Below are 12,975 nucleotides of genomic sequence, written 5' to 3'. Positions count from 1 at the left end.
TCCCCTTGGCATACCTGCCAGTGTCTCCTATCTCACTCTTTTGAATGTGGGAGATTTGTTTGCTGTGAAGTCACGGGGTATTCAATTACTGCAGGGGACACAAAAAGAAATGGGTTATCTTATGTGAGCTGTGTTCATATTTATTTTTTTTATATCAATATAATTTTACTACTTTGATTATAGTTTACTTCTTTGCCTCTGCCAGAGCTGTCACACATGCAATGTTTCTGCCTTTTCTTCATCTCATTGAAAAGCAGAAAGGAAAAAGAGATTGGAGCAAAAAATGCTGCTATTTGGGATGAGCACTTCTGATGCCTTCGGTGCTTTGCTCCTGGGCAGGCATGGCCCTGGCAGTGCCTCGTGCTGCCCCAGGTGGCCCCTGGGGAGCAGGTGCATGTTTTGGCTGCCTGTGTCTGCGTGCACAGCTTACCGTGCCATACTTAACTACATCCAGAGGTGGTTATGAGGATCAATTGATGCTTAAATTATTTGGAGGTACCAGGTGCTTTATGAGTGCTAATTATTATATTCAGGTTTGCTACAGTTTAGGGATTAGATCTTACTTGGGCAATAGGTGGGGAGGCTGTGAGATGTATGTGGTAAAGTATTACAAGTAACAAAGAGTCACTGCCAGCCGAAGCATCACCACAGCCTGTTCGTGCAGTTCCATTTAATTGCTTTTAATGAATTGTCAGTCTTCCAATTTGATTTTTGAGCCTTAATTACTTTTATTTTGAATATTAGAGAGAACATCTCTCTAAGGTTCTGTAGGGGTTGCTGTTACATTTTCTGGCTGTAGCCCTGATCGTCTTTTTCTCAAGAACGGGCAACTGTGTAGGTACTTTTAAAATGTGGCGGTGTGTGTTTTATTTATTTATATATGCACTTTTCTGGCATGAAACATTTCATAGATTTGTGCTAGGTCTGGGGCATCCTGGATCATTGAGAAAAGTGTTTGCTCCTTGTCTGGACACTGAAAGCCAGGCAGGATCTTGCTGTGTAGTAAGTGCTGGTCCACTCAGGGAGGTTTGTGACAGTCTTTTATCACAGGGAAGACAAGCTGCCTCTCAAACCTGTGAGACAACCAGCTAGTCTCAACTTGCTGACCAGTAAAAACTTAAGTATTTGTTCAATATTCACCTGTGTCTGTGTTTTTAAAATCCAGATCAAAGCCATGGGAGACTTGGATAATATGAAGGGGAGCTGTTTGTGCATTTGTATGTATATGTTTATTTCAACGATCTTTCTCATAGCTGAAGCAGCGGAAAGTAGACTGTAAAGTAGCCAGTAGGTCAGTTCCAGGCTGTTTTATTGCTGCTCTTCTGCAGGTGGACCCCGAGCTTCATGTCTAGCCTGAGCTGCTGCTGCCCCAGCAGGCTGGTACTGTGGCAAAAGAAAGTGGAGGAAAAAACTGGCCCAGAAGCCTTGGGTAGCGAGGGGGTGGACTGAGGTGAATGAATGGAGAAAAATCTTTCAGAAAAGAGGTGAGCAGTGGCAGGGGCTGCCCAGAGAGACTGTGGAGACTCCATCCCCAGTCCTCAGAGGGATAAAAACCATCACATCATCATTCGGCTTGAAGAAGACTCCTAAGAGCGCCAAGTCTCGCCATCAACCGAACATGTCAGTAAACACAAATCCCTTTCTAGGAAAAAAAAAAAATCTCCTGGAAAGGCGGGAGAGCGCCGTTCCCCCAGGTCCCTCACCTTCCCCAGCAGGGGCTGCCGCAGCTCCCCTGAGGCGAGGCAGCGAAATGGCCGCGCCTCGGGGCGGGGCGGGGCGGGGCCGGGCCCCCCCCAGCACGGCGAGCGGGCCGCGGCTCCTCCCGGGGCTGCTTTTCCCCAATTAAGGCGCCGAGCCCGGTGGCCGCGCCTCCCGCACCGCGTCCCCGCTGCCGGGGGCCGCTGCCGGGCGGAGGCACCGCGGCGGCTCCGCCCCGGGGCCGGGCAGGGCCGCCCCCGGCGGGGCGGGGGGAAGCGGCCAGCGCCGGGACTCGGTGCCGGGCGGCTGTGGCGGCGCCTCCCGTCCCGTCCCCGTCTCCGTCCTGGTCCCGTCCCGGCGATGTCCGGCGGGGGCAGCCGGCGGCGGGCCGGCCCCTCGTGGCACGGCGCCTTCTCCCGCTTCTTCGCCAGGAGCCCCCCGCGGCAGGAGGCGGCGGCGCCCGGCCGGCCGGCGGGAGCGCACAGGTAGGGGCACGGCACGGCACGGCCCCGGCCCCGGGGCCCCGCTCCCCCGGCTGCGGCCCTGCCGCGGAAAGCCAGAAGCGGGGAGGGGGCTCGCCCCGGGTCCCCCCGGGCTGGTGCAAGGCGGCTGCCAGCGCCCGGCGAACCTGCCCCGGGCTGTGGGGGGGCTGCGGGGCTGCCGGTCCGCGGGGGGCGCGGGCGAGGTGAGAAGGTGCCCAAGCGACTCGTGCGGTCCTTCCTCTTCCTTTTTGCTTTTCTTTTTTTCTTTTTCTTTCTTTTTCTGGCGGCTGGTTTCTGCCCGTACGCAGGGGAGACCCGCGGATAAAGTTTGCTTCTTATGGAGTCCTGTTGTTGGTCTGAATTAATTGGGTGTGTTTTGTGGTGAGGAGATGTCAGCTGCCCGGCCTTATTTCCTCAGGTATACTACTAAGGTTTTTTTAGCTTTTAACATGCTGGTTTTAATCTTTTTGAATTATTCTTGACACTGCCTACATTTGTGCTTAAACAGGCAGGCAAATAAGTATACTACTTGAGCACACTAGGTCTTTCTCACCAATCGCAGAAAACTGCAGAGCACGTTGCTGTCTTACACTGGCTGTCCTAAAAGGTCTCATAAATGGTCCATGAGGACCATTTTAACATTGGGATTCTTTATTTTACCGCAACTGCTAGTCATTTGACATACCAGCATATGAGCAAGGATCCACTGGGCTGTCATGTTGCTTTTTATTTCCTGGGGAAAAAAAACTCAGGAGCAAAGCTGCCAAATCAAGAGCACCTTCACCATGGTGAGAGTAGCACGACCATCACGCCTGGCAGGGGTGATCAAGGTGCAGCAGAAAGAAAAGGCTTGGAGTTGGCTTGGGACGTGAAGAGGCAGCAGCAGAAGTGACATCTGGCTGCTCCTCGCCAGCTCCGTACAGTTGTGGTCCAAGTTAAACAAAAAAGCCTAGCGGTCACCTCATTAGGGAGCAGGGTGACGCTGGCCGAGTGGTTTCAGAGCTAGGTGTGCTATCTGCAGATCGTCCTCATGGTAGACCTGCTCCACTCAACTCCAGGCTGGTGCCTGTTATCTTCATCTCAATCCAAGTTTCATTTCCTGCAGTCAAGAGCCTTTCCTTTACTGGGGCAGTCCACCAAGGTGCGAGGAGGCTCGGCCTCCTGGCCTCCTGCTTGACCTCCTCACATGGGTTTAGCTGCGGGGCGGTCGCCTCAATTCCTCTCTGGAGTGGAAGCAGCCAGCAGAAATCCTCCAGCTGAGAGGAGCCCAATTTGGCATGTTAAAGAGCTTTTTTGTTGTGCCGGCTGCGGGGCGGTAGGTTCGCCTGGAATGCTGACGCTCTCGTCTTTGGTTTCCACTGACAGCCTTCTCCATAGATTAGCGTAATTGCATACATTAAACAGCGCCGGGCTGGAACGAGCGCCCCAGGTTTGCTCGGCGTGTTGATTTAGCATTGCGGTGCAGAAAAATGGATCGCTGAACAAAGCATGTGGGTGGGGAGGGGGAGCCAGGGTGGCTTTGTGTGTTTGTTGTTCAGCATAGAGGGCAGGAGGCAGCCTGGGGAACACATCTCTTGAGAAATGTGTACACTCGGTTATTAATTTCCTGGTGAAATGATCGGAATGGTGTATGCTGGGACCGGACCTGATCTGAAATGTGTGGCATGAAACTTCTGCATCGAGGTATTTTACCTAGCAGTGGGTTTCAGAAAAGCAGAACAACCAAGTAAAGAGCACAGGACAGGGAGCAGTATGTTGTACAGGGCCACATATGTCTACAGGCTATCTACATGGACCCCCAGAGACATGCATCATGCTTGATATAGCCTGCGGAGATTACTACAGTCTCCTAAATTTTGGAAGTGGCTGGAGGTGAGCCTGCATGTATCCAAAAGTCATTTTCCATATGCACCTGCAAACTGGGCAGCAGCAGCTAGATGGAGGCTACTGATGGCAGTTTCGCATTCCCTCATCCCACAGCTGCCCCTTCAGCCCGTGGTACAGAGATCTCACCATTTCATGCTCCAGGCATTGTGTTCAGATTTAGCTTTAAAAAAAAAAAAAAAAAAAAAAAAAAAGAAAATAACCCCACTCTCACCTGAACTTAAAATAAGAGGAAGGGGAAAGGGAATTGCACTGTTTGTTAATCAGTGTCATAGGATTTTCTTCTGAGAACCTTGTGTGGCAAAGAGCTGTATGCTGATAACTTGCCCTTACAGCCATTTGTAGTTCTGATGAACATGAGACTTGCTGGAGGCTCGCTGGTGGAAAATAACCCGTGCAGACTAGCTGGAAGTTTTGTGGTGGCACGAGGTACAGCACAGCTGTTAGGGACTCACTCTGCTTTTACATGCAACCTGAATGTGAGTTATCTTTAACCTACTGCTTGCCTCTGTAAGTGCATTCTTCAGAGTCGTGATGCTGGCATGGCTTTGAATGAGGTCTTTGGCGTTTTTCTTCCCAGTTCCTTATCATCAGCTTCCATCAAACATAGTCATTGTGCTCTACTCTGCTATTTAATATTTTCAATATACAAAATTAATCATTTGTTGCTGGCAGTCTAAATCTCCAGAGTGGAAAAATCCCATTGATTTTTTTTTTATTATTCTGATGGCAGTCTAATTTATTTATCATTATTTTTCACATTTCTTTAGTCTATCTAGATGAAGACGCAGCTTTTAGAGTATAAGTTATAGAGTATAAGCTAATCTATTGAGTATTCGCTCAGTGATATGCCACTTTCATGCCTTAGCAATTGACCTGTTGTAAGTAAATGTGACCTTCTAGGTCACCTTAGAAGCCTCCAAGGGGGTGTGACACTTTGCCAATCACTTTAACCAAGAGCTACCACTAAAATCTTCTTTAAACTTTCTTTATATAATTTGTTCCTCTCTATATTGTTTAGCAAGTTCATTTCAGGTTTATCTTTTTCCCTCCAAGTGTCATTGCTTGGTCAAGTAACTACCAGTGCAAGTGAGCCTTTGTTGGAATTGTCCAGATATTGTTTCTGCATCACTGAAGAGTACCAGAGACATCAAACAGGGAAGAGCAACCCTTTATTTGGTCTTACAGGTTTTGTTTTGTTTTTAAATTGAGATTATTGTTCTGTTCATCCATTAGTTCCTAAGAGCTTTCAGAGGTGGAAGAACTTTGTTTATACTGCCTAAGGAGAGATTAGAGAGCCTCTTTCTTCCTCTGGGCTTGCCAGTCATTGTTCCTGTTTATAAAGCACATGTATTTTTGTAGCTGTAAAAAAATGCATTTGGGAACTACTGGGAATGGATTGAAAGGGGAGTAATGCATTTTGAACTTATTTCTTCTGAACTTGCTACCTCCTGGCTGGTTTTGATTCACATACAGTTGGTGTCTTAGGAGAAAGCCATTGTTTTCTGGGGGAAAAAAAAAGTCTGTATTCTAGTAAAGACACTTCCGTTCAGAAGGCAGAGGAAGATTATTTCAGTTTTATTTCTTTTAAATCTAACTCATTTGTGAGAATGCAGCAGAGGTAACAGTTTGTAGAACCAGCAAGGGGAAGACTCCAGTCATTTAGAAGAATTCAAATTAAACTTACCAAAGCAAGATGCATTATGAAAAAATTCTGTTTGTTAATTTGTTGGGCTTTTTCCTGTTTGTTTCCTCGATTTTTCTGTTGTGACTTTTATTGCAGGATAATTCAAAATTATAATTCAAAATTGCAAAGGCCCTTATTTAGCAGGTTACCAAAGCCGTTGCCTATAATTAAGTAAGGAAATATTCTGTATATTATAGTGGGACTACTTGTTTGATTAGAATTAGGCGTGAACCTAAATGTCTCGTGGGAGTGAGACCCGCAAGGAGCAAGCCCAGCAGCCGGCCATGTGCTTGTGAGACATTTCCTAAAGGAAATGTTACTGGAGTATTAATTATAACAGTAGCACTCCTTAAAAGAAACAAAATACCTTAAAAAAATAATAATGTTAACAGCACTCTCTCCTTCCCAGTAACCGTCATAAGTGCTAGAATTAATACAAGGGGATTTCAGAAATATCTGCGATTCCTTGGCTTTAAGGAATGGTTTTGCAGCAGTTAAAACTTATCAGTCTTCTCATCTGATGAACAAAAGACTCATAAGTGAGGAAAAAAACAGAATTCAGAAATATGTTGTTGTGAGGATTATATTTCTGGTTATTAAAACTTCTTACAAAGATGGAAATCAAACTGCTGCTTCTATTTTCTGAGTTTTTTTTGGACTGCATATTCTTCAGCGAGTGTATACTGTTACACTTCTAGACAGTAGCATGGCACTACATTGCTACACTGTAGGCTTTAACACTTCTATTTTCCTGGTATTTTAATTTCTAAAATAATTTTTAAAAATTTTAACTGACCTTACAGTAACACTTTTGAAGACTCTTCAGATCAGAAATGTGAATTTCCGTAGTCATTTTACTTCACCAGTCAGTTTTGTGAGATGAAATACAGTCACTAATTGTATCAATATAATTTCATGGCTTGCCGTGTTATTGAATGGTGTCTTTGTTTCCCAAATGTTCCAGTGTTTCTTAAATTGCTAAAATGTGTCACAGAAGGCAGTATATCTGTTTAAATGGGTTGGGGGCCCAAGGGGCCAAGTCCAGGAAGGCCGCACAGGCCTGCACTTCGCCTATTGACAAAGGCTGGGAACAACGTGCAAGGAAGTATTTCTTGGGAGTACATGAAGAGCAAAGGCAGAAAACAAATCCAGTGACAACAGCCTTTTTTTTTTTTTTTTTTTTAATCACCAATTAAGTGCCAAAAAGTTAGCCATCAGTTTTGTTTTGTTTGAATCAGAGATGCAAGCCTTTCAGCTTGAGGGAGGGAAATTTGATGAATATGAGAAATACGGGAAGTGTCTGAAGGATACTTCTCAGTGCATGGTTGTAAGAAATAGAGGAACTGGAAAAGTATTTTCTTGTGGTGAACTTGTAGCTTCGTGTGCCTCTACCAATAGTTTTCTGCTCCGACCTGACTAGAAGAACTCGCTGCTTTTGCTGGTGACACCAGTGTCCTTTGCACGTTTTTTGTTGTTGTTGTTGTTGTTGTTGTTTGTTTGTTTGTTCGTTTTTTCCTGGTTGCTTTTTCTTAATGGCATCTATTAAAAATTATGTTAAACCCTGTTTATCAGGAGGAAAATATCTACTTCTGCTTTAAAGCTTTCCTGGATTGGTTTAATGTCTTCTATTTTGTTGTCATTTGTAAGCATTATTGTTGCTCCCCAACCCTGCAAATACGTGTCTTTTGAAAGCAGTTTTATAATGAGCTATTCTCTATTAATTCAATAATTTTAACCTTAAATGTAAATAGTTTACAAATCTGCTTCTGATATTATACCAAGTTGATGTGTTAGCAGCCAGAAACACATTTATTTCATACGTATGCTGAAAACTTTACCTAACCTCTCAGACTAGTGAATATGGAACAGACCCTATATTAATGTTTGTTACTATGCTTGACAGATGCCAGAGCAAAAACCTTGATGTAATCTAGTATAATCCTACTGCTCAATATTGAAGTAGACTCTGCTCAGAAACGTTTGTATTTATTTTCTCTAGCTTTTATACGGCTGTTGAATTCCCTTGTGTATAAAACAGATTAAGTTATTCAGCAAGGGCGATCATGGGCCATCATACTGATTTCACTGAGCTCTAGCCTTTTAGGTTTAAAGGAACACGTTTGATGGCAAGCCATGGTTTGTTTCTTCTATTTTTAATACATTTTTTCTTTGCAAAATGTGGCATATTGGTGCTTTTATAACATGTTTATTTTTCATGTTTGTTTTTTTTTTTAACTTTGTGTTTTGAAAGAGGATTAAAAAAATCAGTTTTACACTTATACGCTCTGCAGTTCACATTGTGTATGTGAAGCAGTGCTGCTAATGCAGAGCATGAAGTTGACCTAGCTTTGCCATACAAGCAGAGCAAAAAACAGTATGTAAACAAGCAGCATAAACAGGTCTGAGAGGAAAAAATGTTTCAGTTAAAACAATTTAACTTGCTTCTTAATGCTGCCTGTAATCAAACCAGTTTTCAAGTGGGGCTGTTTAATTGAATAGAATACATTTTATGTTATTCCAACACTTAAATGAGTTGGCTGATTGTAACACTTCTCTTGCCTGAGTTCCTGTCTCATCCTACTTTTGCCTCTGTTTTCTTCATCCCTACTTTTCTTTGTTTTCTGCTCCCTTTCCCCCACTTCTCTAATATGTTTTAAATAGTTGTTTTGCTTGCCCTCTGTTTTCAAACTCACTGACTTGTTTTTATAATTTCCGTTTTACTTGATGTCTTTACCGTTCCTCCCTATGTGTGTGGCCTACATGTAAGGACAGAAGTGGGAGTCAGAAACTTCCCATTCAAATTTCTGTGCAAACACTCCTCTCTTCAGGACAAGCCCTAACAGCCTTGTCAGAGATTACGGGAAGACTTTGTCACTGCTGGTTTCCCGTGAACAGTGTTAGAATTGGGAATCTTCCTGAGAAGTTGGTCAAAATTTGTCACTGGGGGAGGGAGGAGTAGCTCTTTGCTCATTGCTATTTTCTGTTTAAATGCTAGCATCTCTATTTTCTGTAAAAATGCTGCTGTGTCTTGACTGACATTTGATGCAGAAGGCAGTTTTTATGAATTTTCGCTGCTTCCCTCAGATGCTGAAGATGCATCTTCTTGCCACTGGACTGTACTATGATGTTTTCCTTTTGATTCGTTTAACAGATGTTATTCAATATACATGCCAAAAGCTTGACTCTTGAAAAAAAATCTAACTTCTCTTTGTAGATCAGGTTTGGACAGTTCTCTGGGCTTCACAGGGCATGAATGGCTTCACAAGTGTGATTTTAGGATCTAGAGTTAAGGTGTTGGCATTTCAATTAACACTTTTAAGTCCATTGTATTTGGTTGGATTAAAGGGGAAGGACTGAATAGTTGATTTATCAAGGCTTTCAGGTGACCTGAGAAGTTAATAAATATGTTGATCCTAACATTGCAGGAGGATGGGAACTCTCAAACTTGATTTTTTGATGAGATTACAATTTTAGTTGACAAACTGCTGAAATAGGACCTTCAGACTCTTTAAGGCATCTCTCTTGGTGCTGATGCCCCAGTTAAAATATTTGCAAGTGGAATGGCAGTGGGACAAACTGAGGGATATAAAATAATTTTCTATTTTTTGTATGTGAAGAAGTTTAAAACAAAGTGGTTTTGAGTCACTTTAGTATCTCCACAAGTAATTTGAAAGAAGAGAAGATTGTAGCTCATGAAGTTTGCAGATGAATAGGGTGAAAAATAGAGGAATCACCATGTAGATGACAACCTTGCTTGGCAGTCACCTGAACATGAACTGCCAAAGCAAAGTGGTGGCTCAGAGAGAAAAAGCAATGCTCAATTATATAAATAACAAAGTACATGTAATCTGTGGCTAGGCTTTAGTTACTAGAGTACTGAGCCAGGTTGAAGCATCTGTGTTTTTTTATGAGAAAGGTACTGACAAACTGGAAATGTCTGAGAAGAGCCCCAGAACGATTTGATGTGTGGAAAACCCGCCTCACAGAGTAAAATTAAGTAGCTCAATAGTGTTTAGGTCGTCTAAGAGAAGGTTTTCAAATGACAGAATTACAGTTTGAGGCATGGCTCTGCCTCAAGGTATATAACTGCAGGGGAAATGAGAGTTAAATGCTTCCTGTCACAACAGGCCTGTGACTTGAAGAAGGTGTTTGAACCAGAGGGCTTTGTGATCTGCTCCACGTAGACGTCGGTAGATCCCATAGATGAGAGACAAAGCTTGACATATTCTGAGTAGTAAGCCTGATTTTTCGTATTGACTCAGTAAGTTTAGCAATAGTGAACACAGAAAAGTCTTATTTACAGATGAGACAGATTTTCTGTTACTTGCCACTTTTTAATCAAAACTCTGTATCTTTCAGTCAGCTGCTACAGGCTTAACGCAGGTCTCCCTTGGTGAAATTTTGTGATCTAGATTATTACGCAGGCCAGTTTCGGTGATCATAATGGTCTGTATGGCAAGTCTGGCAACCGGTAGATGTAGAAAAACATTACTCAACACATCTGTATTTTTAGCTGTCTTCTTTTTAATTGCTGCTTAGAAGCAGGCACAGAGGAGAAACCAATCCTAGCTAACCTATGGCTCTTTGCAGATGTGTTTGTAACTACTACTGGTCTGTTCGTGCGGTTTGAGAATCCCTGAAATTTGCTGAAACTTCATGACAATTTTGGTCTTGCAAAATTACATTTGATAGTATTGCTTGACGCAGTTTTCTTCTCATTCCCATTCTTCAGGGAGTCTCTCCCACAGCTGTGTCGTAAGGTATTAGGTAATCAAATTCTCTTTAGCAACCTCTCTGATCCTCAGGGTTTGACATACTTCCTTTGGAAGGTCACCACTAAATATGTTATTGTCTTGGCAGTAAGTAAAATTGGAAAGAAGTGATAACATCAAGACCAAATGTAGTGCAACTTCTCAGAGAGGAGCATTAGTTTTTTTGAAGAGAAATAGAAGGCAGAGATCAGGAACTGGAATCAGATCCCCAAATGCTGAAATGAAGAAACTGTCAAGAAAGTTAAGTCAAAAATGACATTAGCCTCAGTGAGGGCTGCACTGGAGGGTGAATTATGTCAACAATGCTAAAACAAAGACACATTGTCTTGAGGAAAACCGTTTCAAAAACACTCGAAAGAGATGTCACAAGTGATGTCATTAAACCTGGAGAGAGAGGTCAAGCTTAGTTTATTAGCATTATGTCAGAAAAGTCAGATGTAGGAGCTTTGGGACACTTGGTACTTCACAGCACCTTTCAGGTTAGGCATTGCTTATTCTCTTTCTGTTGCAAGTCAACCCATGAAATGGCCCCCGTTTCTGCATTAATCTGAAGAGAAGCCCAGTTAAAAATAAACAATGTTAGCTTAATGCGATAGCAAAGAGGGTTTGACTTTGCAGGGAGTCATCTGTTCCTGATGAGAATGAGGAAAAGAGGTGGCAAAATGGTAGAGCCCTCACCTCTGCGGTAACATCTGGGCTGCACAAGGAGTCAATTCTGGATCTGCCAGGCTGGAAGCGACCTTGCTTTGTACAGAGTATTCCCAGGTGGGAGGACAAGGCATAGTTGGCATCCGCAAGTGGTGTTGCAATGTCCCTTGAGTTGAGCCTCAGCCAGCCATCCCTGTTTTCTTAAGAGCCTGCCTGCCCATTAATTGCCCCATTCCCAAACAGCAATCTGCAGCGGGTGCCTTGTAAAATGCCACAATGGTTAGCTTCAGTTTGGTAAGCACTGCGTTTGGTCAGTCTTATCTCAGCTCACACGTTTGTGCTTCATGGCACTTGCATAGCGCCAGTAGCTTGTTTATTATCTAACACAACACATTCACAATCTGCTGTGTGCATAATATGGGTGGGGTTGGTTAATAGAGGAAGAGGGGGTGGGCTTTTAATTTGCGAGTTCCCAGGGATTGTTACAAAGAACAAAGGTGGAGGAAGCAGACTTCTCGTGCTGCGTGGAGGTGCTGAGAGGGCCTTTTGAAGATGTAATTGTTTATAATTGTCCTGTTCTGTTTTTAGAGACAGTTGGAAAAGATCTCACAAACCATTAAATTAAATTTGCTCCCTTGAATTGGTGCTTTCTTTACTGTAATCTCTCATGTATATTAACTAAACCGGATCTGAGTATTTCTGCTTATACTTGTCTACTTTTTTATGCTTTGTGGGTAGGAATGGTAAGGACTAAGCATTTTTCTCCCCCATAATAATCTCTGACCTTTCCTGTGCAAGTGTACTGATTAAAAACTTGGACCAAAATCTGCTTCTGATTCAGACACCACCTGTCCTGGTATTACAGAAAGGTCAGAAGAGATTTTCAGCAGTGGAAGAACAAAAAGCATTAGAAAATCACACAAAGAAAAGTTTATGCAGAAGATACAGAATGGGATCTGTTGTTAACTTCTGTTTTATTTATTTATTTATTTATTTGGAGAATAGGAGTGATACTAATCAGGGTAGGCATGCCAGCAAGGCAGTGGGGAAGAGCAGTGAGACAGCTGCGATGAAGAGATCCCTCTGCCTTCACTGAAGATTAACCCATCTGCATTGGATGCACCGACATATGATTGAGAAAAGGGTAGTCAAGCAGAAATAGCAGTAGGAAGGCAGTATATTACATACTGGAGAAGTAGCTTGGTGTCTAGCCTTAATATTGACAGTATCTTTATTACTCTGAGCAAGTTATTTAATATTTCCATGCCATCTTTTTTACTACTATTTATAAAATCAAAGCAATATCTCCCCAAATACGTAAGCAAGCAGTTGTGATGATCTATGAGTAACTGTCTATATAGTTAAGAAGTCTGTGGAAACCTGTTGGAGGGGCAGAGGTGTTTTCTGTAGTCCTGGGATCATGCTCTGTTCTTTCACTTCCCAAAAGAAAGGAGATTCAAGACTTTTGATTTGCACAAGGAGTACAGACTGACCATGGAGGCTCTCGGAGTAGTGGCTGTCACCTGGGTGAGCAGTGCCCTGGGTACACGGAGTTCCCTGCTTCAGGGATGTCCCTTCAGTGACCCTGGTGCTGGAAGATCCCTTTATAGGGTGGGTAAGGAATCCCTCTCAGGCCAGTCAATGAGTTTCAAGACGTTTTGGTTTTGAGAGGTCTTAGGGCTAACGCTTGTCAAACTTATATCTGTGAACTCTGTCAGCGTGCCATTAGACTTGGGTTAGTAGGGTCCTATTGCTGGGTATGCGATGTAACAACAGTACTTTGTGAAGTGTGGGACTGAAGACT

At 43.4% G+C, this 12,975-nt stretch overlaps 1 protein-coding gene across 1 annotated transcript in view; it reads left to right on the top strand.

The window, feature by feature from the left end:
• Positions 1-1,966: 1,966 nt before the first annotated feature.
• Positions 1,967-12,975, top strand: part of CRYBG3 (crystallin beta-gamma domain containing 3) — a 91,406-nt gene continuing 80,397 nt past the window's right edge. Inside the window, exon 1 of the mRNA XM_082769823.1 lies at positions 1,967-2,183. Within this exon, the coding sequence (XP_082625949.1) occupies positions 2,059-2,183 (125 nt within the window). The 5' untranslated portion in view covers positions 1,967-2,058. The remainder of the gene's footprint in view (positions 2,184-12,975) is intronic.

Source organism: Aythya marila (assembly GCF_965140915.1).
Source record: "Aythya marila genome assembly, chromosome: 1".
Taxonomy (NCBI): Eukaryota; Metazoa; Chordata; class Aves; order Anseriformes; family Anatidae; genus Aythya; species Aythya marila.
This window is presented reverse-complemented; position numbering and strand designations above follow the sequence as displayed.